The sequence below is a fragment of the Xenopus laevis genome, chromosome 7L (genome assembly GCF_017654675.1).
Source record: "Xenopus laevis strain J_2021 chromosome 7L, Xenopus_laevis_v10.1, whole genome shotgun sequence".
Taxonomy (NCBI): Eukaryota; Metazoa; Chordata; class Amphibia; order Anura; family Pipidae; genus Xenopus; species Xenopus laevis.
This window is the reverse complement of record NC_054383.1, coordinates 96781188-96809061: the sequence shown is the minus strand read 5'-3', so window position 1 is coordinate 96809061 and position 27874 is coordinate 96781188. Positions and strand designations below refer to the sequence as shown.

The window sequence follows — 27874 nt, the reverse complement described above, 5'->3', positions numbered from 1 at the left end:
GTGACTGAAGTTTATCAGAGCACAAGTCACATGACTTGGGGCAGCTGGGAAATTAACAATATGTCTAGCCCCATGTCAGATTTCAAAATTGAATATAAAAAAATCTGTTTGCTTTTTTGAGAAATGGATTTCAGTGCAGAATTCTGCTGGAGCAGCGCTATTAACTGATTCATTTTGAAAACAAAATTTTTTTACCATGACAGTATCCCATTAATACTCCCACTGTGTAATAACGATAATTCATTCCAAGGCAGTATGTATAAAAGGGAACTATGAATATATTTCACACAGACAATTCCTCTATGGATATGTTCCCTTGGAAATATGCAGTCAAATTCCATGCTGAAAGACCACACTTGTTGGTGTTTAGGTGTGTCTCCTAATATGGCAAATATGTCATAGGAATTGAATTGCAAACTTTGGCTGACTTTAATGCACATTAGAATATTTCTTGAATACAATGAGTATGCAGCTGATGTTCTCTCACTTAAAGGGATAAAAGATATGCACCAGTGATATAATAAATGTCAAAAATAAACTATTTTACTAGTATGTATGCTATTTTTGACTTCTTGGCCAAGTCCTCAAACAGGTCCTGCATTCAGTGATGAGAGCAACTCACCTATAACTGCATTGGATATAGTTATTTTTAACCACATGCGGTCCCGGATCTCCAGACCTGAATCAGGCACCTGCATCACCTTTACTATAGTGGCCATGTCACTCTTTACAGACAACGGAGAATCTTCCTGTTCTGAAATAAAATGTCAAAACGCATGTTAGATAAATATTTTTAGGCCGTTAGATAGATCACTGTCATGCAGGCAGTCATGCAAGAGAAGCAATGCAGCCACCCCCCAGAAAAGAAGGTTTATAATGCAGTATGCAGCACATAGGTCCAATGTGAACCAGTCACAAAAAAAGAAGCAGAATACAACCCTTTGTCATGGAGGGCTTGTTCCTAACAGAAAGTTATTTGGCTTAATAAAGTGCTGGAAGATTTATGTGAGTGCTGTTTCTATTGCTTCTGTATTTTAACCACAGGGACAGCCTCTCAAGTTAAAATTGGACTATAGGGTAAGTTTACATGCTTGGGACCTGGAGTTTTCTGGATAAAGGATATTTCCGTAATCTGGATCACTAAAACCATGAAATACCATGGTTTTAGTTCCTTCACAGAAAGATAAATAGGCCAAATTCCATATGAAGCAGATACAAGTTACAAAAAAGTTTTACTTCATAGTATTGCTGGTCCTTTAAATTAAATGAAAAACAATATGTTTATCTATCGCAAATGAAAACATACACTACGGGGCATGTTTACGAACAGTGGAGATAAATATCTCTGGAGATCTCTGAGATCTCCGGAGATGTTGCCCATAGCAACCAAACCGTATCTTTGCTTTTGTTTTCTAAGCGTCAGGGCACAAAGACAGATTAGTTGCCGGCGACAAATCTCCTTTTCTTCGGGGCAACTAATCTCCCTGAACTGCCTCTCCGCTAGCTAAAATGTAAATCACCGGCGGGATGGCACTCAACGCGATTCCTTTTCCGAAGTCGCCCGAAGTTGCCTCACGAGGAAATTTCAAAAAACCATGCGCCCCCCGAATGCCATCCTGCCAGCGATTTACATTCTAGCCGGCAAGAAGCAGTTTGGGGAGATTAGCTCCCCGAAGAAGAGGAGATTTGTCGCCGGGCAACTAATCTCCCTGAATCTGCCTGTGTGCTCTGACCCTTACTTGTAGGTGACTGTTTAAATCTAATGGCTGGTTGGTTGCCAAGGGCAACATCTCCGGAGATATTTATCTCCAGTGTTAGTAAACATGCCCCATATTTTTCTTTGTCTCAACGTTATCTGGATCTAGCCTATTTGACACTGTTTTGAGTCATAATGCTCAAGTTATACTAACTGCAGTGTACCAATCTGGCATTAGTACTGTTTTTATTGCAAATAAAAACATACATATAGTTTTCTTTGTCTCAACTTTATCTGGATGTAGAATGATCCAAAGTATCTTGAGCTTATATCTTTTGAGTACTCGAAGAATAAGTTGCTTTAACACATTTCCCTGATTTTACATTATCCTGGATTCTACATAATTTTTTCTAGTCCCCTGAAAAACATTAAATGGAGTTTCTATTGTATACCAGTCTGGCATTAGTACTATTCTCATAGATATCATATAGCATCCTGCTACACATAAATACAACCCACCAAAGAATTTGAATGTCACTAGCCTGCAGATGGGTTCCTTGCACATCTTTGCATGACTTCATTTTTATGTATTACAGCTTGCCAAATGTGTATATGAGGATTTTCATTCATCCAGGTCATGGTATATCTAGTATAAGTAATTCTAAAACAACTGGACTTGCTGAGTAATCATTGACGTTGCACGATACAGTTATTTTAGAATTACTTATACTAGACATTCCAAGAGTAAAGTTGGACAGTGCTGGCACAACAATCTGTACAAATCACTCTATTGTAGGTAGGTCGTATCTTTTCTTTCTGAACAAGTACCCAAGAAGCATCTTGAAAAGGTTAATCAGCTGTGAAGAACTTGAGGTTAATAATAAGAAGGAAAGTTACTTCCACCACACTGTGAAAACAGTGTCCCACATCAAAAAGAAGGGTCTAATGTTCATGTAAAATTATATAGTTATGCTTCCCTAACTGACTTCAAAAAGACCTACCCATGGGTGGTCTTCTCTTTGAAAATGTGTCATCTGAACCTAGTATAGATTTTCCTGGATAATCAGTTGACCATGATAATTAAAACAGAAACTGACCCTGTGGTTCTTTCAGTCTTCTCTTATCAGGTAGAAAAGTGCAGTCTTCGAGTGCTATACCTTCATCTAATCTGTTATTCATCAGGTATTCTCTAAATTAAGGTAAGTCACGCTTGATTACTTACAGCTCCTGTGAAGTAAATCTCCTGGAATCTTAGAAAAGGCCCAAGTGGTTTGTGAAGCATGCAACTGCACTACACAGCTACTGAAGGTTTTCACTGCAATTGTATTACAAGGTGCACTGGTTCGCTCGTTCTGGAAAAACTGATTTTGCCAGGGGATGCGATTAACAGATCAACATGTTGTATAACTATAATACAACTCTTTATGCAGGAGCACATTTCATTTGTGCTAGTGTGCTCTGTTTGTTTTAACAGAAAAGCAGCATAAGTAAAAATGATTGCTGCTTTACTTGCCCTTTTTTTAAAAACAGCAATCTGTTTCTTTTTATGGTTCATAGTCTAATATCAGTTAAAGACTGCTTATCAGAGATATGGTTCTAGGCATTCTCTTATTAGGGATGCACTGAATCGACTATTTGGGATTCGGCCCAATTCATGAATCCTTCATGAAAGATTGGAGTACCAAACCAAATCCTAATTTGCATTTGCAAATTAAATCCGGGAAGGGAAATGGTGGAAAAATTATTTTTTTGCTTCCTTGTTTTGTGACAAAAAGTTACATGATTTTCCTTTCTGCCCCTAATTTGCAAATGCAAATTAGGATTCGGTTCAGTATTAAGATGAATCTTTCATGAAGGATTTGGGGATTCGACTGAATCCCAAATAGTGGATTTGGAACATCCCTAATAAGAGGAGAACGGCTAGAACCATATCTCTGATAAGTAGTCTTTAACTGATATTAGTCTATGAACCATAAAAAAACAGTGTTTTAAAAAAAGGCAAGTAAAGAAGCAATCATTTTTACTTATGCTGCAAAACTGACTAGCACAAATGATATGTGCTCCTGCATAAAGAGTTGCATATGCAAATTACGATTCAGTTCGGCCAGGGCACAAGAATTTGGCTGAATTCCGAACCGAATCCTGGATTTGGTGCATCCCTACTTCTTATAATTATGTAAGAGAAACAACATTACTGAATGGAGATGGTAAAGGGTCAAACATCCTAACATATCTTTTAATGGTCTCCTTATTAAAGCAGAATTCACTACATACTGTATGTTCTAATCAGATTATTCAGCATACCAGACATGGAATCACACCTGCTGCCTGGTTAAATTGGAAAGCTATTTGTTTGGGTGGGGTAAGGCTGTACACTGCTGCCCCATAGCAGGATGGGTCCTGCTAAGAGTGGGGGGGCTGCAGTGTGACTTACTTTCCGACTCAGGTTTAGAGCTTGTTAATGAGGAGCTGGTGCATGTGATGATGCTCATGGAGGGGCCCATACCGTAACGGGGGTATGCTCCCGTCAAGGCTGAGGTATGAGTGATCCAAGCAGCAGGGTCGATTGGCCTCACAGGTTCCGCTGCAACCAGAAAAATTTGATTTATTAGTTATTAAGCATTACTTCCATCATGCAGGAGACATCTGCTTGCTTTGTTTCTAAGCTCCATACTATGGAATTTAAAAATTGCCCTTGAATCTGTCTTGAAATATCCATTAGGCAGAATACACATTCCCTATACAGGGAATAAACTGAGTACAGTACTCTGGCAGTATGATAACATACCTCCACCCCTTGTCATAGCACCCAACTAGCATCTAAACAAAAACTTGGGCAGGATATAAAGACACTGGGTATACTTATTTATATAACATAAAAAAAGTACCTAAGCAAGTATCTTGCTTGCATAGTTGAAGTACAGTGTAACAATCTGGATAACGCTGAGCAGAACAGATCTCAAGAGAATTGGAAACACACTACTTTACCCACTACTGCAATTTGTCATTTACTGTAAGGTCCTGGCTGTCTCAGAAAGGCACTTTATGATGTATTGTATCCGTGTTCCAGGTGGCTTTGTACTACAGTATAAGTTTGGAACCTAATATGAGTAGTTACTGACTGTCATGCATTGTTTTTATATCTATTGTCCAAATTACTGTATTTAAAGAGGATTCTTGCCTCTTCTGATTAAGATAATTTCCTGGCACGTGCATTTTAAGTTATTGGCCGTGTCACATCCCACCTGGAATTGAACTGGGGACCTGCTGTTTTCTGTGCAGCCTGCTATAAAATATAAAAACCCCTGCTCTGCACTCTCACATTGCCCATTGTAGTCAGGCTGGCATGTTCCTTGGTGCTGATTTCCTGTTTCTGATTCCTGCTCCTGAATTCTGCTTTTGTGATTTTCTGGTTCTGACCCCAGCCTGTTCCTGAGCTAATTTACCTCACGCCTCAGTAGTTGATTTTCTGGTTCTGACCCCAGCCTGTTCCTGACCTAGCATTTACCTCACGCCTCAGTAGTTGATTTTCTGGTTCTGACCCAGCCTGTTCCTGACCTAGCATTTGTCTCTCTTCTCAGTGTTTGATTTTCTGGTTCTGATTCAGCCTGCCTGACTACAATTATTCTGTCTCTATTGGCTCCTTCCCTTCTGTACGTTTGGCTCCTTTGCTTGCCCCTGAGGAAGTTGCTGGATTTTCTCTGGCGGCACCCAAGTAGCCGAGGGCCAGGCCCGAGGCCCAAGGTGGCTGTTATAGGCAGAAGATCACGTCTAGACTGGAATCCAGTGACTTCCTCAGGGGTTTGGGTTTGCCACATGTGACAGGCCAACCTTCTTATCCTGACTAGCGCTGGGTAATCCAATAAAACTGAATGACAGCTGCCTTCTAAAAATGTCCAAAAAGAGATCACACACACAATAATCTTTAAGCAGATCATGCAGGAAGGAAGATGCCTGACTATATTCCTCCATGTTTGGCCAGCTTAGCCCAAATGAAACTACCCATCACTCAATTGATGACACACGGGGATGGACCAATATATTCATGTGGTATATCCAGCTGCTCCTTTCAAATAAATATTAATGAGATTAACTACATGTAAATTAGAAACAAAAACACAAATAAATGTTTTAAGTAAGAAGCTGTGCATGTTTCTAATTTACATGTAGTATTTGAAGTGGACCTATGCACGGCTCTTACTATAAATCTAGCATCTGCCCTAAATTTCATAATTAAACTAAAAGATATTAATACCTTTGTTTTCATTTACTTACCCCGGGGAATGGTGAAATAGCTTCTAGGTGTTGGATCCCAGCATTTTGCCACAGTCAGACTGATTGGTCTGTAAATGTATCATAAAAGAACTGTTAGGGGCACATTTACTATTGGTCGAATATCAAGGGTTAATTAACCCTCGATATTCCACCGTCGAAGTAAAATCCTTCGACTTCGAATATCGAAGTCGAAGGATTTACCGCAATTCGTTCGAACGATCATAGGAAAAATCGTTCGATTAAATCCTTCGAATCGAACGATTCAAAGGATTTTAATTCATCGATCGAACGATTTTCCTTCGAAATACTTAGAAAGTCTAGGGTTTTTTTAAAGAGACAGAACTTCGACTATCGAATGGTCGAATAGTCAAACGATTTTTAGTTTGAATCGTTCGATTCGAAGTCGTAGTCGAAGTAGCCAATTCGATGGTCGAAGTAGCCAAATAAATACTTCGAAATTCAAAGTATTTTTTATTCCAATCCTTCACTCAATCATTCACTAAGTAAATGTGCCCCTAAATGTTGCTCAGCTGAGAAATGGACACATACAGCATTCATCAGCAAAAAATACCAGAACAATTGCATTCTAAATCTGTTATCACTAATGCAAACTGCGCTAACATGGCCACCCTTGCTGATGAAACCAGACTAAAATAATGGTATTTGAGCTGCTGAATCAAACAGTTTTACGGGGGGCAAGTATACAGATTAGATGTTGCTGGTTCTTTAATGGTAATGAAAATCATTGTCAGATGGTACTAAATTTTCTGGTGAGATAAATTAAAGGAATAGCTTTTTGCATTTTGTATAAGGTATGATATCGGTTACTGCAGTGTACCACAACTACAAATCGGGCATTGCTTAAAATAAATGTTAATATTTCATTTGCAGTCCATTGCATTATTTCGCTTGCTGCTCTTTGTTGAATGACACTTTAATGAATTCCCCCCGGAGAATGACGCACTCTTACCCTGGCTTTGAGACAATTTCCCGAAGGACTCTCACTGCATCATCATTGCTCATGTTCTCAAAGTTGACATCATTCACCTGCAAGACCCAAGAAATCCTTTTGTATAACCCAAGTCAGACAAAGAGCTGTTCTTCTTATTCAGAGCTTTCTGGATAACAGATCCTATACCTGTACTTATAAATTTGCAGGGGCACCGCCATATGAATAGCATGAGTTGTCTGTAAATCTTGAAAGGCCGGAGACCAAATACTGGTCCATCTCAATTCCATTACAAGTAAAAGTAATCTACCTAATCATCATTTATTTATATAGTGCTGTCAAGATACACAGTCTAATAGACTATAGTGACTGTACATTGGGGGGGGGAAACAATAAAATGACCCTTGACTGAAAAACTAAGGGCTGGGTTGAGTTTGAGCTTCTGAACAAACCTTGTTTTGATATGATAAGAGATGCCACAACTGTCTGTCTCCAATGACTATCAAGTAATAGGGAAATAGTATAATCATTTACTGTTGGTTTATACGTCTACTGACTGTCACAGGTGTTAAATGAGACCAGTGCAGTAACCTACAGCTATATCACACAATTAGACCTAGAACTAACTGCTGATTTGTTACCATGGCACTGATGAAGTTTAGCACCCATGTTATGCTGATTGCATATGACCTACTCATTTGCTCAGCTAACAAAAAAAGTGTATTGAGGGGGCCATCCAAGGTTTGATCCCAATGAGACTGATCATCCAGGTAACTAAATGTACAACTTGAATTGTCCCTAAAGGAAAGCTGCTGACAAAGTCGTCAGCTTATAAGCCAGTGTACGGGGCCCTCCAATGGGCTTCCCTGACTGATATCTAACCGAAAATCAGCCACATGTCAATCGGGCAGGCTTAAAAATCTCCTCAGACAAAGGTTAGTTGATAGGGTCCTCAATCCTACCCCCTGCATTCCTGGCCTTGCAATCTGATCGTTGGGCCATTGGCATATCTCCAAACAAGGGGCTCTGCCACGTATGGCCACCTTTCGCTGGTAACACTTTCCACCATGCCTCATCAATATTTGAGCCCTAATCAGACCATGTTCTTGGGGGGCATTGTTTTAGGACTATACACAGGCAAATAGGTTCCTGCCTCAGTTAGGAGAGGCAGACTTTCCAACTAATGTCTACCTGGGTATGGGAAACTTTAGTAAATGAACCCCACAGGTCTCAGCTAACACTTGCTTAACTGTTACCCATATGCTCTGTTTGTAAAAGAATACACATCCTCTATTGGTTCTATAAACACAGTGGTTACTTCAAGGGTATCTCACAAAAACTTCATATGTTGTGATATGAAAATTGCATTAGTGCATATGGTCAAACAACAGTGAAGCTAAAATGAAATCTACTGTAAAATATATTATGTTGCTTGCCCAGTTTTTATAGGGAACAACCTACTGTACCTGCAGAAGCATATCTCCAGGTTCAATACGCCCATCCGCTGCTACAGCTCCTCCTTTCATTATAGATCCAATATAAATCCCACCATCTCCACGATCATTGCTCTGTCCGACAATACTGATGCCTAAAAAGTTGTACTTCTCTGTCACAGAGAAAAAAATCATAAAAATGCAATCAGTATGCAGTGCATTAATTGGAATATTGCCAAAACAGATCATTTTTATAAAAAGACAAAAAGTAAGTCTGATGATTCCAGTTTCTTTTGCGTTCATTCTTTAAACCTTTATGAACAGACCATTAAATTATAATGACTGGAGACATTTTCATCAGCTGTTTAATTTAAAGACATCCTTAATGTGTGCTAATTGAAAAATGCGGCATTCACTTGCTGCAGTTTACATTAATAAACCATCCTTTACTCTACATGTATGTTGGTTAGCCTTATAATACACTGGAGGGGAAATTTAGTGGAGGCATCACAGGTTTGATTCCAGCTGGGGCAAGGAGTTTGTATGTTCTCTCCATGTCTGTATGGGCTTCCCCTGGGTACCCCAGATTCACCCCAAAACAAGCAAGCTAACTGATTCCTGATAAAACTCAAAGAAGAAAGGATTACAAGAACACAGGACTAATACCAATACTTTGGTATTTATTGTAACCATGATATATCAGACTATTTACTTGGCTTCTCACAAAAGACAAGTTTATGGAATCACTGCAAATGAGGTGCAGCAATCATCACAGCCCCAGTAAACATGCCAAACAGAGCTTACTTCGCTGGATTTACTAACGGGCGCTGGCGTAAATTTGCTAGCGAAGTGGACCTACTCTAGCGCTACTTCGCACCCTTACACCAGGCGAAGTTGCGCTAAGGTGAAGGGACGTAACTACGCAAATTCACTAACTTGCGGATTTTCATGAACGTTAACTCTTGCGCCAGACTTGCCTTCGCCAACTGAGACCAGGCGAAGTGCAATAGAGTAGATAGGGTCCCAAAAAAAAACGCTGGCGTCTTTTCCTTTTTTAAGGGTGATAGGCTGAAAAAGATCGTACATTTTTTTGGGGGTACCCTCCTTCCCCCCTACATTTCCTAACATATGGCACCTAAACTATACAGTGGGCACATGTATAGGGCAAAATAACAACTCTATTTTATGTTATGAAGCTTTTCCAGGCTTGTGTAGTGTAATGTATTTGCTACTACATATAAGTCCATTGTACTTTAACTTGGCACCGTATGCAAATTAGGCATCGCTAGCTTAACTTCGCTTTGCTTGACGAATTAACGCTAGCGCAACTACGCTACCGTTCGCCTCCCTGAGCGCAACTTCGCATTTTAGTGAACTTGCGTAGCGCTGGCGAAACTACGCCTGGCGAAGTGCGGCGGAGTGTGGCGAAGGCATCGCTAGCACATTTTCGCTGCTTAATGAATTTGCCCCATAACATGAACAATCCTGTTCACACTTGTAAAAGGCTGGTGTTTCTCCTATTGACGTTACTGCTGGAATCTAATACAGAGGTAAATGGTATATATACCAAGTCAAAGCTGTTTTGCAAGCCCAACAAATCACATTGGATGGAGGGCAGACTACAGGACCATTCAGTAAGCTAGACACCAGCATGGCCAAGTGCAAATTGTGATCAACATATTTAAGTACAAACACAAATATCGTAAAGGAGAACTAAAGCTTAACAAAGAAGTAGGCTAAAAGTTTTGTATATTATGTTTTGTGGTTCTGTACCAGCTCAAGGAAGGCACAGTCCTTTATTAGTGAAGATCTGTGCTTCTGAAATGCTCCCAGTAGCTCCCCATCTTCTTTTTTTGGAAATTCACGGAACATGCTCAGTACTGATGTTAGTTACCTGAGCTTAGGGGTTGACCCAAATTATATAATAAATATAAGATATAAATGTTATGATTAGGGAATTTGGCCCCGGCAAAATGTCACCGACGCCCATTAAAGTCTATGGTGGTCAAAAAATTTTTCAAGGCGAAACAAGGTGAAAAAATTCACCCATCCCTAGTTATGATACAAGGCTTACTAATAATGCATTAAAATTCACAATATATGGCAACTCTGAAACAGTGCAATCTGGGGGCGGGGTGGAAGGGTCAGCCGGCAAATTCTGCTTGACGTGATGTCCCGCAGTGCACGTGACATCACTTCTGCAAGCTGTGGGGCACAGTGAAATCTTTAGAACCTTTAGATTGGCGCAGAAAGTTCTGTATATAAAATATGGCATTTCTAGCCATAGTCATATTTTGGGTTTAGTTCTCAAAAGTTTAAGTTACAAAAAAAAGACACTTACCCATATTTAATGTTACTGTGATAATATTCAGGGACATGGTTGAGTCTGTGATGCTGCTGAATGATGATGACTGTAAGAGAAAATTAAGAAACTCTTGAAAAAGAAACATCTGGTTTATATTCTTAATAACAATCTTACTAAGGGGCTGTTAGTTTTACTCTTCCATACTCACCGCTTTCTCATAATGGGGCATATTTATCAAAGGGAGAATACAAAAGTAACCCTTCCATAAATACATCACATAATGAGAAGGGGTTGAATATAAAGGGTAAATGTTTAGTAAATAAATGAACATGGACGTGATGGTCGAAGGGTAGGGTTGCCACCTTTTTTTAAAAATGTTACCGTGACTTTACAGATACTACATAATTCTTATCTCAACCCACTCAGAAGACACCGTATGGGTACTTTAAATTCAGATAATTGTTTGAGATGTCACCAGGCTAGAGCGGACCTCGTACACTGTCTTTGGCTATGCCCACAGATTCAACATTTATGGGGAGAAGTTCAAGAATATTGGAAATCCCTAACACAACGAACCGATACATTTACATTAATCTGGGCAATTTTTGGTATACCTCCCCCACAACTAAAACTTACCCGCTCTGAGAAACTCTTAGCGGAAAGACTAATGGCAGCAACGAAAAAATCCATCCTACACCACTGGCTAGCTATAGTTACACCTCCATTATCTCTAATCAAACAAAAATTGCACTTTATTTTCCATATGGATTGGTTAGATTCTACTACAAATATGGAAAAATCTACCGAAAAATTCTTTTCAACATGGATGTGCTACATTAGCTCACTTCCATCACATATCAGACACCTCACAATATATGTATTTCGACACACCACGTGGTACGATACGGAATTACTACTAAATAATACTATGGTTCAAGAAGCAGAACAATACATTCACAATTTACAGCAAGGTTCAGACTTGGGTCCCCACTCACCCCCCAGGAGTCATCACATAAATCAAAGGCTGAGTTCAAGATGCTATTAATGATTGACCATTAATCTGACATATGGAAACAGGAATATATAGACTATGATCTGATAATTGACATAAATGATGCCGAGATGTTCTCTATTATCGTTGTGTATTTAAACTATGCCGATACTGTATTTCAAGTCCTTTTTGTCAGACTTTCCAAATTGCTTTATTTGTTGATTTTGTATTTTATTTTATTTGTTATGAAAACTAAATAAAAACTTATTTTAAAAAAAAAAAAAAGGGGCATGTTGTGACATCAAAAGGGGCGGGGCCTCGCCACGGACGCTTGAAGAAGTAAAGAAAAGGTATTCTCCAGGGGATTGGGGGCAGGCCAAGGGCTCCTTTAAATTGTATTACAAATTTACCGGCAGCTACATTGCCGGTAAATTTGTAATACCGGCCCCGGCCTTGGCAGGTATTTTACCGGCTAGGACGGTAAAATACCGCCGGGTGGCAACCCTATCGAAGGGTGGGAAGAATAGTGGGCAAAAAAAGTTAAAGGCAGATAAGAGCTGGAAAGCAATAAGTTTAGGACAAAGGCACAATGGGCTGATTCTCAGCCTGTGTATAAACACAAATCAGCTTAAATCAGCGATCTTTTGTGCCTGCATAAAGAACCACTGCATCAGCCCGGGTGAAAGCACACAGATAATCATCCCAGTGGAGATGGAGAGGATAGGATATAGGCATAGAAATAAAATGGCAAGAATTAAAAGGCATATTAAGGAATTCGTTGAAAAGATACAATTCAAAAGTTGAAGAGGCATGGACACCTAAGAAAAAGGGTAGTAGGGAGCAGAGGAAGAAGGGGAGGAAAATAGGTGGAGTGCAGGACAAGCTAGAAAGGCAGACATAAACTGGCAAAGAGAAGAGAGACATTGCCTCGCATAAAAATCTGCTATTGTGCCTACATAAATACAGGCTTTGTGAATACAGTGAAACCTCAATTTTACATACCCAGATTTTTACACCATTTTTTGTAATCCAACCAATATAAAATGCATAATGTATTTTCCTGATTTTACAATTTCCTGGATCTGACACCATTTTTTTTCTGGACGTCTGAAAAACGTAAAATGGGGGCTTTACTGTCTGCCTGTCTATCTATCTATCTATCTATCTATCTATCTATCTATCTATCTATCTAGAGTGACTGCTAAAGATCTACATACAATTATTTGGATGGACGCAAATTCGGTTTAGGCAAAGGGGGCCAATTACAGCATTCTCCATCTTCATTTACCCATTTGAAAGATAGGAACTGTTTTAGCTGACTATTTTTTTCATTACTCTAAATAAAGAACAGTAGTCATACCTTTCTACTCTAAATATGCCTGAAAAAAACTTATATATAAATCTTTATTAATACCATAACTTACTCGATCAATCTGACGCATCTTTTGCTTCCGTCTTCGCCGTTTGTGTTTGCGGATAAGTCTAGACGATGTGCTCTGTTCTGTGGAGCTGCTTAACCTACAATTAACAACATTAAAGTAGGCAGTGATGAACAGATAATATATGGCTTAGGAATGTTCCTGTAAAGAAGCACATTTCTTTATCAATCACAGAGACAGCACAAATGCCAACATCTTGGGTGTTTTTCATAAACCTAACAACAAACAAATAAAAAATGTGGATACATCTCCTGAGAGCTGTGGTGTAAAACAAATATATAAAACACTGTCACCCAAAGAACTTTTACCCACTGGCCTTTGTTATTAGTCTTCAAAATGCATTGAGCTACTATATGTGGAAGTGGCATCTTGAAAGTGCAGTAACCGCAAGGCTGTGCAATGAAAATGCACTTCAGCCAAATTGAAGTTGCAGCACAATAGCTGCATAGATACGGGAACTATTTTCCAGAATGCTTGGGACCTGGGGTTTTGCAGATAAGGGATCTTTCCATAATTTGGATCTCCATACATTAGGGGGGTTATTTAAAGGTTGCGTTTGTGAGTTTTTTTTATACCTCAAATAAACTCACAGCTCAAATATTTGCTTATTTATGAAAAATGATCGCGTTATCGGCAAAAAAAGCCTAGAAGTGCTCGAATCGAGCGAAAACCACAGAAAAAGACCTGAACATCATGAAGGTTACAAACATCTTCAAATGGTTCAAGGGACTGCTGACATTTACTTCTACATGACATCGACAGACATTTGCAGCTTCAGGGTATAATAAAGCTAAATCGAATTATAATTTTCACTAAAACTACCTTTAAAAAACTTGAATTTTTCAGGAAAACACAACTTGACCTTTGATAAATCTGCCTTTAAATCTAATACTTAAATTAATCTAAATATTAAGTAAACCCAATATGATTGTTTTGCCTCTAATAAGTATTAATTATATTTTAGATGGGATCAAGTCCAAAGAACTGTTTTATTATTACAGAGAAAAAAGAAATTCAGTTGTAAAAATCAGAATTAAGGAGTCTATGGGAGATTGCCTCCTGTAATTCAGAGCTTTCTGGATAATGGGTTTCCGGATAACAGCTCCTATACCTGTATTTACATTTGACATGCTCAAAGGCAGGTAAAATATTTGTGCTGCAGATACAGTCTGGCCCAAAGGGGTGTTCCCATTATGGCAGCTAATACACCAGGCTGAAAGTATCAAAGGGAGTGAAGATATCAGCAAAAATCATCTTAGGGGCACATTTACTTAGGGTCGAATATCGAGGGTTAATTAACCCTCGATATTCGTCTGTCGAAGTTAAATACTTCGACTTCGAATATCGAATTCAAAGGATTTACTCAATTCGTTGGATCGAAGGATTGAAGGAAAAATCGTTGGATCTAACGATTAAATCCTTCGAATCGTAAGATTCGAAGGATTTTAATCCATCGATCGAACGATTTTCCTTTGATCAGTAATTTTTTAGAAAGCCTATGGGGACCTTCCCCATAGGCTAACATTGATGTTCGGTAGGTTTTAGTTGGCGAAGTAGGGGGGTTGAAGTTTTTTTCAAAGAGACAGTACTTCGACTATCGAATGGTCGAATAGTCGAACGATTTTTAGTTCGAATAGTTCGATTAGAAGTCGTAGTCAAAGGTGGAAGTAGCCAATTCGATGGTCGAAGTAGCCAAAAAAATACTTTGAAAATCGAAGTATTTTTTATTCTATTCCTTCAGTCGAGCTAAGTAAATTTGCCCCTTTGTGTTTTACTGTCTTCCAGCAATCAAATGATCTGGTAACCCATTACTTTATGAAGGCAACAGTATGGGATCTGTTATTTGGAAATACAGAAATCCCCAAATTACAGGAAGTGCATCTCTCACAGACTCAATTTTAATCAAATAATAACAACATATTTCCTTTATTCTCTGTAATATTAAAACAGTACCTTATAATTAATCCTTATTGGAAACAAAACAATCCTATTGGGCTTAGTTAATGTTTTAACTATTTTAGTAGACTTAAAGAATGGGGGTCTAATTTACAGAAAGATCCCTTATCCAGAAAACCTCAGGTCCCAAGCATTATGGATAACAAGTCCCATACCTGTATTTTAGTCATTACCAGTCTACTTATTTACCAAAACATGATGATTCAAATGAATAAATAGGAACAAAACTGCTAAATGCCTAATCTGAAATTATCAGTGGAGCAGGGAATGAAGTAACTGAAGCATGTACACTACAGTACCGTATTGAAATATATAACTTTAAAAGCCCCTTATTTACAAAACCATACATCAGAGACTTGTCTTCTTGAAATTCCTGTGGCAACTAATCTGTCCTGATGATGTAGAAGACTTGTGCTAGCAGCAATGGTTTACCATGGATCATTTAACTACATGAATGCTGATCGGAGGCAGGATACAGTATTGCTGCCGTTTTCTAAGCAAATCATTTGGTGATTACACGTCCTCTAAAGATTATTCTGTGGAAGAATTGGTTATTGAAGATATAGGTATGGGATATATTATCTGGAACGATTGGGACCTGTGGTTCTCCAGATATGGGTTTTTCCATAATTTGTATCTTCATACCTAAAGGCTGGCATTCATCACAGAAGATGACCTTTAGAAACAAAACTGAAATGCTGCTAACTGAATGTTGCTGTGGACTTTTATTATATATTTTATGTGTCAGTCAGGATTTATCTTTCAGCAGCATCAATTCCACCCAACCCACAAACAAAGTGCCAGCATGCTTCCTTCTCACATTTCCTAGCTTTGTCTTGGGCTCCAGACATAGTGTCCCAGGGAAGATGTTTTGGTTTCAGTAAAATTCAGATGGACAGTAAGAGCCAGGTTTACTGATGGCAGACTTCTTCAATGCATGGATATTTTAACCAATGAAATTGGAGAATTACAGAAATTTCTGAATTTTACAATGTATTTTGCTTCCCCAATATCACTTCGGTTTTACAATACAATTTGTACAGACAACAACAGTGTCAACATTTTCCTATTGCTTTGGTTATATATATATATCCCTGACGAAGGCTTCTGTGCGGAGCCGGAACGTTGGATCACCAATAAATCTCCACTTTCATTTGAATTATTGACTTGATGTATTTCCTTGGAGTGCTGTCAATCCCTGCATTTTGTCTACATACTTCTCAGACTAGCACCCAGGTTTCTGCATACTAATGGTTGTGCATTCCATTCTGTTTGATTTTATATATATATATATATATATATATATATATATATATATATATATACATATGTTTAAAGGGCCACATTACATATAATTCAGCATCCTATGATATCCCACCTGCTTGTGTTCTCATCCTCATCTGAGTCAACAAAGCTACTGGATTCAAGCTCACTGCTCATCACAGTGGAAGCACTGTCATATCCTCCTGGGTCCCGTATTCGATCCAGCTTTGGGTGACCATTGATCCTGGGAACTATCAATGAAGAAAAGAAAATGATTAGTTTGGAGGCAGTTAAAAAAACAACAGGCACTGAAGACATGAATACAACTAATTCTCTGCCAATTTCACATTATAGGCGGGACTGTAACATCAGTTTTTCTTTTGATCAGAGTGAAAAATGCAATGCAATGACCATGAAGGGCACAAAAGCTGTGATAAATATTCTATTTCATCTATGCTACCCAAAAAGACTAGGAAATGGATGAAATGGTCCCCAAGAAAGCAGATCTCCTTTTGTTAACTTTAACGTAACAGTTATAGAAAAGAACATGATAGTAAACTCTGAGCACTGCACTGTAGGTCAAGTTACTATAACTCAATGTACACCTAGCTGAGTAACCCTTGAGACACCAGGGTAATATAAAATCAATTCTGTGCAGCACTGGCCACATTTCTCTGCAGTAAACAACATCCGTATGTGTTGCCTCACGAGAAAACTTCGGGCACCTTCGGAAAACGAAGCGCCGCATGTGAATTGCCGCCGGCGATTTTCATTGTAGCCGGTGGAGGGTAGTTTGGGGAGATTGTTGCCCCGAAGAAGAGGTGATTTGATGCTGGGGCGACTAATCTCCCTGAATCTGCTTGTGTGGCCTGACCCTAAGACCAAAAAAAAATTTACGTTTCTGTTTGCAGAACAGGAAATTCAATTTAAGAACCTAACGACAAATTCATGACCATTTTGGCAACATACAGTACATGGTCAAGGCACAGATTCAGTCTTATAACATTTTGACAAACAGCCTGAATACTGAAGAGACCTTAAGGTCAGTCTGTTCACTTGTTCAGACAAACAGTGTCGGACTGGGACGCCAGGGACCCACCATAAAACCTTAGACCAGGGGCCCACTCTCAGTACTAATATTCTTCATCTCCTCAATCAACCTCTATTCTCCTAGTTTGTTTTCTTTACATACTATAATCTATTATTATTTGTTCTCATAGAATAGCGAATGGCTATGAAATAGGCCAAAAGTTTAGCAGCATGAGGCCCCACTGACACCTGGGCCCACCCGGAGTTTTCCTGGTATCCCGGAGGGCCAGTCCGACACTGCAGACAAAGGCTGAAAGATTATCAGTAAAACAGGTATATCAAAATGTTTTTTCAAAATGTAAATTCTGACCAGAATATCCCTTGGTTTTGGCTGATGTTGGGGCATTTCCAGTGAAATATCTTAAAGGAGAAGTAACGTTATACTTACCTAATACATCTGCCCTATGTATTTCTTTGCTTCTACCACTTCTTCTTTCCTCTGTTGAGTGGGCCTATGCACAGTAGAGTTCATCTTTTCACTCTATTGTGCATGTGCACTGGTACAAAGAGCGAAGAAGAGGAAAAAGAGGATCAACCCATGGTGCAAGCATAGAAGTACCCTGGGTCGATGCAGTTTTCTGCTAATAGGAGCACGAGCACAGGGTATCAGGCAAGCTATTAAAATCACTGGGATGACTTTCCTTTTAATTTAAAGTAGTGACAATATTTTAATATTGTGGCCAGTAGTGACATGCAGGTAGAGTTTCCCTCATGCTTCCAACCCCAACCTACCTGGCCAGCTCCGTCCCCTCTATTTATAGACCCGTACCTGCCCTGCCCTGCGGTGATGTCATGAAAGGGGCAGGCGCAAGTCTATAAATTCAGGGAACGGAATCCGGAAGTGTGAGTCCCAACACCCAAAGATGTTCTGCGTTAGCCGGCCCGAACCTGCCTGACCCATGGGTCTTGCGGGTTTCAGGCCAGCCCTCATATCACTAGTGGCCAGCACTGCACAGAACTGATGTGGTGTATATCACCAACAATCTATCAACAGTGGCCAAAACTCATCAGTCCGGGTTCCCCTTTGTCCTGGGTCCCCACGCGACGGCAGGGTCTACATCCTCTATAGTTACATCACTGTCCATCAGCCCTTGCTTGTTATTATTAGCTGAACATGTTGCATGGGTTCCCTTAGTAAACAATTCTGCTTGCATTTACAATGCATCTGACCTCCATTCCCCATTAAATGTATGGGGGTCCTGCTTTGGGCACACATTCAAAGTGCACTCAAACGTTTATGCTTTTATTCAAAGTGAATATAACTGCCTTATACACCCTTAAAGCAGCCCGCAGAACATGCCAAGGACACTAAAATCACATTCTCAGGTTATGCAGACAGTTGTGCACAATGCGAGTCTTTCACATAAACTGCACATAATCAGATAGGCCCTGGAACAAAAACAAGTACAGACAATTACTAAGGCATCTGCCTGTGTGAAGAGAACCGTATAAATCTCGATCATTCTGATAATGCAGAGATAATATTGTTTGTCTTTTAAAGGAAAGGCAGACTTCCAGGTTGGTCTTGGTACAAGGCAATGCTGTATCTTGTTCTGCTTTGAAGCAGTCATGGGAAAACAATATCCTCACTTTCTATTTGTCGTCATCAGAAAAATAGAATCATATGTACACAGTAAAAGTTTTTTTATACGTCGAATGAACTCAAATGAAATCCACTAGAATGGTTGTTACTTAAAGGAGAACTATCACGAAAATAGAAATTTAATATAAGCTTCCTCATACTGAAGTAAGAAACTTTTTAAATATCAATCAATTAAAAAATTGATTTCTGAAATAATCAAGTTTATATTCACTATTCCTCTCTCAGCATCTGTTTCTCTTCATTCTGTCTTCATTCATGAGTTGGGTGTCAGATGAATGATCCAATATATCTTATAGGGGGGACTCCCTTTCCTAGCAGATATATTAGCAGATGCCCTTTGCACAGTCCTGCATGTAGAGAGACATGTTGAAAAAGAAAAGAGAGACATGATGCCTGGTGATTTTAATAGAGTGAACTCTAATACATCTGCTAGGCTATAGTAGCCCCCCATAAGATATATTGGATCATTCATCTGACACCCAACTCCTGAATGAAGAGAGAATGAAGAGAAACAGATGATGAGAGATGAATAGTGAAAATAAACTTGATTATTTCAGTAACAGTACTGAATATTAAATTGATTGTATTTAAAAACTTTCTTATTTCAATTTGCTGAAGCTTATATTAAATTTTAGCGATAGTTCCCCTTTAAGAAAAAACTGAGTTTGAGTTGTGAAATCCTCTGAACAAACCTTTAACATCAAGAAGGCTATTAATATCTTCAAATGGTTCAAGGGAACTCTGCCACTGACTCCTACATGACCTTGACAGATTTTAGGTGTATTTTCGGATTCAAGCTATTTCCAGGGTCGGGGTATAATAAATCTCGAAAAATTTAATTATTTTTTTTTTACCCGAAAATGTAAGTTTTGAGCAAAAAAATAACTTGAAAAACCCAAATTTTTATGGAAAACACAACTTGATCCTTAATAAATCTGCCCCCTAGTATTAAAGCAGTGCAACCGCCTATACAACATACTGGTTGTCTCTATTATATGCCTGAGATTAAAAAAAGGGACGTGCCCCTTGAAAGTCCCCTTATTAGCAGTTACTTTAGCATTTCAAAGAAGGAGACACAGATGAGGCAAAGTAAGAAACCAGGAAGAAATAGGGCATGAAGAGATACCTGAATATGCCCGATTGCTTTCAGAAATAAATATTGGATAAATGGTTGATTCCTGAATAAAACAAGGACACTTTCTAAAGCACGTTTAATACTAATGCCTTGTCATATATACTTGTCAGTATATGTAGTATGGCAGATCAAACTTACACATGCAGGCATAATTGACACACACGCAGGCATAAATGAAACACATGCAGGCATAAATCACACACATGCAGGCATGATAGGAAAAACAGCCACAGTCCCTTTGTTATATTAAATATGAAAAGACAGAATTAGGTGAATGTGAACCATAGCTGTACATGAGGGGGCAGATTTATCAAAGGTCGAAGTGAATGTTCGAATTTATAAACTTCGAATTTCGAAGTAATTTCTGGGTACTTCGACCATCGAATAGGCCAAATTCGACTTCGATTCAAATTGAAAATACTTCACAAATTCAACCATTCGAAAATCGAAGTACTGTCTCTTTAAAAAACTTTGACCTCGACACTTCGCCACATTAAACCTGCCGAATTGCTATGTTAGCCTATAAAGACCTCCTAGAACCTATATGCAGTATTTGGCTAAGTTTTGTGAAGTCAAAGGATTTTTTTGTAAAATCGTACAATCGTACGATTCGAAGTACGGTCGTACGATCTTAAAAATCCTTCGACTTCGAATGTCGGACTACCCTATTCGATGGTCGAATTTTGACGTTTTTTTCACTTCGAAATTCGACCCTTGAAAAAACTGCCTATTTTCAAGGGAAACTATACACACTACATACTTTAGAGCAGGGGTCCCCAACCCTTTTCACCCATGAGCAACATTCAGATGTAAAAAGAGTTGGGAAGAAACATGAAAAATGTTCCTGGATGGTGCCAAATAAGGTCTGTGATTGGCTATTAGTAGCCCCTATGTGGACTGGCAGCCTACAGGAGACTCTGTTTAGCAGTTCATCTGGTTTTCTCCCGGAATGCCTCCCTTTGCTCTGCTTATTACACATGGCGATTCGTTTTCCGAAGTCGCCATGAAGTTGCCTCACGAGGAAACTTCGGGCAACTTCGGAAAACGAAACGCCACGTGTTTTTTAATTTTAGCCAGGCGCAGAGTGAGGGGAGGCATTCGGGGAAGATTGGTCGCGGAAAGTCGCGGCGATTAGTTGTCAGGCGACTCAATCTCCCCAAATCGCCCAGTGTGTCCCAGCCCTTAGTTGATACATTTCTCAGCAGCATCTCTGGAGTATTAGCAACTATTGTATCAATTCTAACAGCTGCCTGTAATGAAACCCAGAGATTCTGCTCAGCAGAGACAAAGATAAGAAATGTATCAACTAAATGTATCAATCTAGAACAGTTTACAGGGTCAGTGAACCCCCTTCCCAGAGTTGCTTTAGAAGGTGAAAAATTACACTTTACACTTCAATATTAGAAAAACTGTGACACATAGAAAATAGAAAGTAATTGGAAGAAGACGTTATTTCTGGTGATCTATCTGAAAACAACTAGTTGTTTGAAGGTGAACAACACCTTTAATAAACTCAGTTGTAACTAATCACTTTAAATTACATAACTATTTTTCTTCTGGAAGCTATAAGCATTTAAAATGGTTATTTATCAAAGGTCGAATTTTAGAGCTTCGTGAGGTTTTTTTTAGGGATGCACTGAATCCACTATTTTGGATTCGACCAAACCCCTAAATCCTTTGCGAAAGATTCGGCTGAATACCGAACCGAATCCTAATTTTTACTTCCTTGTTTTGTGACAATAAGTCATGAGATTTCCCTCCCGCCCCTAATTTGCATATGCAAATCAGGATTCGGATTCGGTTTGGCTGGGCAGAAGGACAGAATCCAGGATTCGGTGCATCCCTAGTTTTTTTATAGCTCGAATTTGAATGGAAAAACTCAGTGAATCAGTGAATTCAGGGTTAACAACCCAAAAATTCAAATTAATCTAGTTTCCCGCTGGAAAAAAAACTCGAATTAATCGAGTTTTCGAGCGATAAACACCCAAAAAAAACCAGAACACCATATTTCCAGCTTCGGGGTATAATAAATCATGAAAAATTCTAGTTTTTTTTTTTTTTAAAACTGAAAAAACTCAAGTTTTTATTTAACTGGAAAATTCGAGTTTTGACTGAAAAATTCACTCGAAAAAATACCCTCAGGAAAAAAACAACTCAACCTTTGATAAATGACCTTGTAAATATAATACAGGTTGGTTCCATTTTTTTCTCTTCCACAGCTCTAGCTGACTTGGCCACCAATACAGTGAACAGATCTGGATTATCCAATCATTTAACCAATGATCAGATCATAAAGTGACTCTAGGGTGGCCCTTGCCCAAAGCAATATCCGGTTGATTTTTAAACCAGATTTCAATGGAGCAGGATCTTGCTTTTATCAGCACTTATATGACCAGTTTTAGTTTGCATCATCTAAAAGTTAGGTTTTCAGTTGGACAAAATCAGTATCAATATGGGTTGCCATGTATGTTAAAGCTTACATGGTAAGTTTAGATATATAAGATGGATATATGTGAATGCTGATCAAAAGACATATGGAACTCATATTGTAGTTATATCCTGAATGGTTAAAATAAAAAGTAAATACTAGGTATCTGATTGTAAATGTAAAGGCATGGATCAGAAACCTCAGCTGCTAAACTGCTCAGATATTCAGCAAACTAAGCAAATTCTAATCTATTTTTCAAGCATTTCATTTCCACGCCCATATCTGGTTTCTTCCCAGCACATCTCTCTGCATTCTTAATCCCTAATGGGATAAATTTCCCTCCATCGTTCCTTTTCCATAATGTGCATGGCAATTGCAGCTGTACACACCATGCTACCATGTAATCACAGCAAAGATAGTGGATTGTGCATGAAAGGCATGCTTTTTTTAATTAGAATTCTAATTATTAAATCAGAATACTATGTTTTATACTGGAGCCAATGTTGCACCATGTGTTTAGATGGCTGTACCTTGATTGAGAAGAATGTGGAGGATGGACAGCTAACAGTTCATCTGACACACAGCACTTCTGATGCTTGACACATTCAGACACATAGCTAGCCATATACATACAGCGTTATTGTTCAAAAGGGGATGTAAATTCAAAAATAAGATTTTGCTTACTGAAAGAATTTGCAATTCTGAGCAAATTTCCGTATGCAGTATACATCTATTAAAATTTTTCAGTAGATATTTTTTTAAGGGATTTGTAAACATATCTTCCGATAAGAGAATCTATCTCCTTTTATTTTCTTCTGCTGCCGTTCTGACTCAAACAATGTAACAGAAGCCTCCTGATTAACAGAACTGTGGATTTGACATTCAGCTAGTGTTAATGTTACCCAAGGAATTACCAATAAAATTACAGAGGAGTTTCATGACCATATAAAAACACAAGGCCGAAGGCCGAGTGTTGTTATACAGGTCATGGAACTCCGAGGTAACTTCTAATATCCTCGTATTTTGCAACAGGGGGTACTTTATTTATTATAATACACAAGTTTCAGTGAGTCATGTGACAGAAATGACATCACTACTCACCGTTTCTAACTGATGACATCAGTACTCACCATTTATAAGGATATAATTTACAAGATATTCATGGCTGTTGTGTATTTTTCTGGGTTTAATACAAACTGTTGCTCTTGTTTCGAAGGAAAGAATGTAGAATTCTTGTCATTTATTGAGCAGCTGAGCACCATTCTGTTCAATAGGGTGGTAGTGCTCAGTGTGCCGGTATTTATTTGTTATCCTTTATTTATATAGCACCAACACAGCACTTTACAGAGATATTGTTCATCATCAATGACCCACAGTACCAGTCTAAAGTGGACATGCATGTTTCAATAAAAACTGCCTACTTGGACCATGCAGAAAGTCGTATTTGTTCCTATATAGGACTCTACCGATTGCTTGCCTGGCCGAATGTTGGTCAGGTTATAAATCCTGGTAGAAGGACAGAATGGGCGTGATCATGCGGTCCTCTCCTCACGGATCTTCCTAGGCCCCATCTGAATGGTAGCCTGGGAATCAAATGATTGGATCATCCTGACTAGTGTGTTGGTGGCCACATTAAGTGGCCCATTTACTTAGCTCGAGTGAAGGAATAGAGGAAAAATAGTTCGAATTTCGAATGTTTTTTTTGGCTAGTTCGACCATCGAATGGGCTACTTCGACCTTCGACTACGACCTTCGAATCGAATGATTCAAACTAAAAATCGTTCGACTATTCGACAGTCAAAGTACTGTCTCAATAAAAAATTATTTGACCCCCTACTTCACCACCTAAAACCTACCGAAGTCAATGTTAGCCTACGGGGAAGGTCCCCATAGGCTTTCCAAGGTTTTTTTGATCGAAGGAATTTCGTTCGATCAATGGATATATAATCCTTCGAATCGTTCGACCGATTATTCCTTCGATCCTTCAATCGAACGAATTGCGCTAAATCCTTCGACTTCGATATTCGAAGTCGAAGGATTTCAATTCGGCAGTCGAATATCGAGGGTTAATTAACCCTCGATATTCGACCCTAGGTAAATTTGCCCCTAAGTGAAGACCTAAAGTGTATGCTTACCTTTAGATCCTTACCATACAGTATATACCTAATGATCAATTTCAACTGACTCCAGTAAACAGACCAGCATGCTTTTGGAATGCGGGAGGAGACTAGAGCACTCAGATATAACCCCAGAAATGGGGAAATCATACAAACACCACACTACTAATAGATACATTTAGAATCAAACCCAAGAAACCAGTTACAGCAAGGCAGAAAGGCTAAGCACTTCTCCGAGAAGTTCACTAAAACCACAATTTCAAGCAAAAATATGAGATCCTGGTAAGCAGCTGTACTCATACTACAATGTTCCTTTATAATACTGTGCACTATTCTCTATCTAATCATGAAATAATTCCAGATACGGTGACATTCTTTTGATGACAGATTCCTAAGGGTGAATGGTTTACAATTCTACTGTAGCTATAAATTGGGACAGGACAGCTTAATGGGGCACCAGCCTTGAATGAATAATTATTTCTATTCTATTTCTATCAGTGAAATAATGAGCAAAGAGTAGGTTCTACTGAGCATTATGCATTTTTGTATGAATCCTCTCTGCATTCAGATGTGAACAAAGGATTCCTGGATACTGGGGATGTGCAAAGGTCAGGCCATAATAGTGTGTGTGTCCAGGTGGTTGTGTTCATATAGCTGCAGGCTACTTGAGTTGGCCCACGTCTCTGTTGAAAGGCTCCAACCATGAAGAAGAAGAAGAACACTGGATAAGTGCATATGGCTCAACACTGAAACCCTTCATTATCATGCACGGCTAGCGGAATTGTTCAACTCCAATGATCATTATACCTTATTCATTTCATCACACAAGGCCTCATTTCCTTTAAAATTCAGTATTTCGTTTTAAAAAAACTGTATATATTGTAACTAGAAGGCCACAATATTTAATAAAAAAAAATATATGAAGAGCAGTGATCATCCTAAGCCTTCCCAGAGACAAAGCTACACACACACACACTGTACAGTTGGTACAACTAAACATAGATAGGGATGTGCAAATTATTCCCCCTTGTTTCGCCGCAGAAATGACGCCCATAGAACGCAAGTCAAAAAATTTTCGCTGCGCGTCAAAACATTTTTGACCCCCATAGACTTTAATGGGCTTCGGCGATATTTCACCCGCGGCTAATTTTTGGTGTAATGAAACGGGTCAAATTCGCCATCCCTAAACATAGATGATTACATGCAAAGCCTGTGTGACAATTAACTGTTCATTTCTTTCATTGGGAATAAAACAAAGGCCACTGTAGTCCAAAATAGTACATTGTCCCTTTGTCCTGCTGACACAAGCCGTTCTTTTTTTAGAAGCCCTTGATTCAGCAAAGAATAGGAATGGACACTGTCATGGAGCATGAACCACAAATGGGATGGTGAGATGGACAATTACCTATTTAAACTAAACCCTAAAAATGAATATGGCTAAAAATGCCATATTTTATATAATAACTTTATTGCACCAGCCTAAAGTTTCAGCTTGTCAATAACAGCAATGATCCAGGACTTCAAACTTGTCACAGGGGGTCACCATCTTGGAAAGTGTCTGCAACACTCACATGCTCAGTGGGTTCTCAGCAGCTGTTGAGAAGCTACGGGGTCGTTGTAAATTATCAAGCAGAAAATGAGGTTGGCCTGTAATATAAGCTTAAGCTACAGGGCTGATTATTAAATTATGATGCTACTTGCACTGGTTTCTGAGTTGCCATGTAGCAATAATCTGAATTATTTACAAATCAGTCTTATATTGTAACATTTATATCATATGCATTGGTCCCTAAGCTAAGTAAGTGACAACAGCACTTGGGCTGGTACAGAAGCATAAAACATAATGTACAACATTTCTAGCCTACTTCTTTAGTTAGGCTTTAGTTCTCCTTTAAAAGATTTTGTACCAGTTGATATGTCCAGTGCAGGTCTTTTCTGTGGTCTTTATATCATATGACATAGTACCAGCACCTCTTGACATTTATATTTATGATTTGATCATTTGTGGCTGCTTAACATAGAATTAACCACATATTAATATATTACTTGATTATTATTATTACTATTAAGGTTATAAACTCTTAGGGGCAAATTTACTTAAGGTCGAATATCAAGGGTTAATTAACCCTCGATATTCGACTGTCGAAGTTAAATCCTTCGACTTCGATTATTGAAGTCGAAGGACTTAGCGATATTCGGTCGATCGAACAAAAAACCGTTTGATCGAACGATTAAATCCTTCGAATTTTAATGCATCGATCGAACGATTTTTGTTCGACCAAAAAAAGATAGCTAAGCCTATGGGGACCTTCCCCATAGGCTAACATTGACTTCGGTAGCTTTTAGGTGGCGAACTAGAGGGGTCGAAGTTTTTTTTTTAAAGAGACAGTACTTCGACTATCGAATAGTCGAACGATTTTTAGTTCGAATCCTTCGTTTCGAAGTCGTAGTCGAAGGTCGAAGTAGCCCATTCGATGGTCGAAGTAGCCAAAAAAAACATTCTAAATTCTAAGGTTTTTTTCCTCTATTCCTTCACTCAAGCTAAGTAAATGGGCCCCCCAAAGTGCAGCAGTGTGCAATAAATCATAAGGCATAGGCAACAATAAAAATATACGGAAACAGTAGCCAATACAATTGAGATTCCTACAAATCTAAATGTATGCATGTACTTTCGGTTACTATTTGTGTATTTATGAGACCTGTATACAATAAAGGCTTTTTTGCACAGCGGTATATTGTACTGATCACTCATTGGGCATGGCTCAAATGGGAAACCTTAGACGGAACACAAGTCACTGCACCATCTGCTGCATATTTTGCAGAACAGAAGCGCTTTTCTCCACTTAAGGAAACAGTTATTTCCTGTGATTTTGTCCCCCCCCAAAACCTAAACTGCCATCTGCTCTAACTGAGCAACTCCTATATGCTGGTAGCCATCTTGCTCTTGTTTGAGACAACTCCCAGCATTCCTAAATAGCCAAAGGTTGTGGTGCAACACCAAATGAATGGTTGAAGATTTTAAAATTCATTGCTTTTTTTGTATGGGGCAGCCCGGGTACCCAAAAAATTTTTTACTGACTTTTGCAGCCTATCACCCTGAAAAAAGGAAAAGACGCCGCCATTTTTTGGGACTTAGAACATTTTTCAAAATTCGCCTGGTGATAGAATGAGTGCTAACGTATGTCTCTTTCGCTA

The 27874-nt window shown here is 38.8% G+C and overlaps 1 protein-coding gene across 3 annotated transcripts in view; it reads right to left on the bottom strand.

Annotated features, from left to right (window-relative positions):
• dvl1.L (dishevelled segment polarity protein 1 L homeolog) overlaps positions 1–27874 on the bottom strand; it is an 89017-nt gene that overhangs the window by 9211 nt on the left and 51932 nt on the right. For 2 of the 3 annotated variants that reach the window (XM_041569360.1, XM_018226034.2), the window contains exons 5-12: positions 16423–16558; positions 13074–13167; positions 10695–10764; positions 8387–8526; positions 6942–7018; positions 5972–6039; positions 4131–4280; positions 623–754 (exon numbers count right to left, since the gene is read on the bottom strand). In XM_041569360.1, coding sequence (XP_041425294.1) covers positions 623–754; positions 4131–4280; positions 5972–6039; positions 6942–7018; positions 8387–8526; positions 10695–10764; positions 13074–13167; positions 16423–16558 — 867 coding nt within the window. The remainder of the gene's footprint in view (positions 1–622; positions 755–4130; positions 4281–5971; positions 6040–6941; positions 7019–8386; positions 8527–10694; positions 10765–13073; positions 13168–16422; positions 16559–27874) is intronic. The other variant, XM_018226035.2, reaches the window with a different exon arrangement.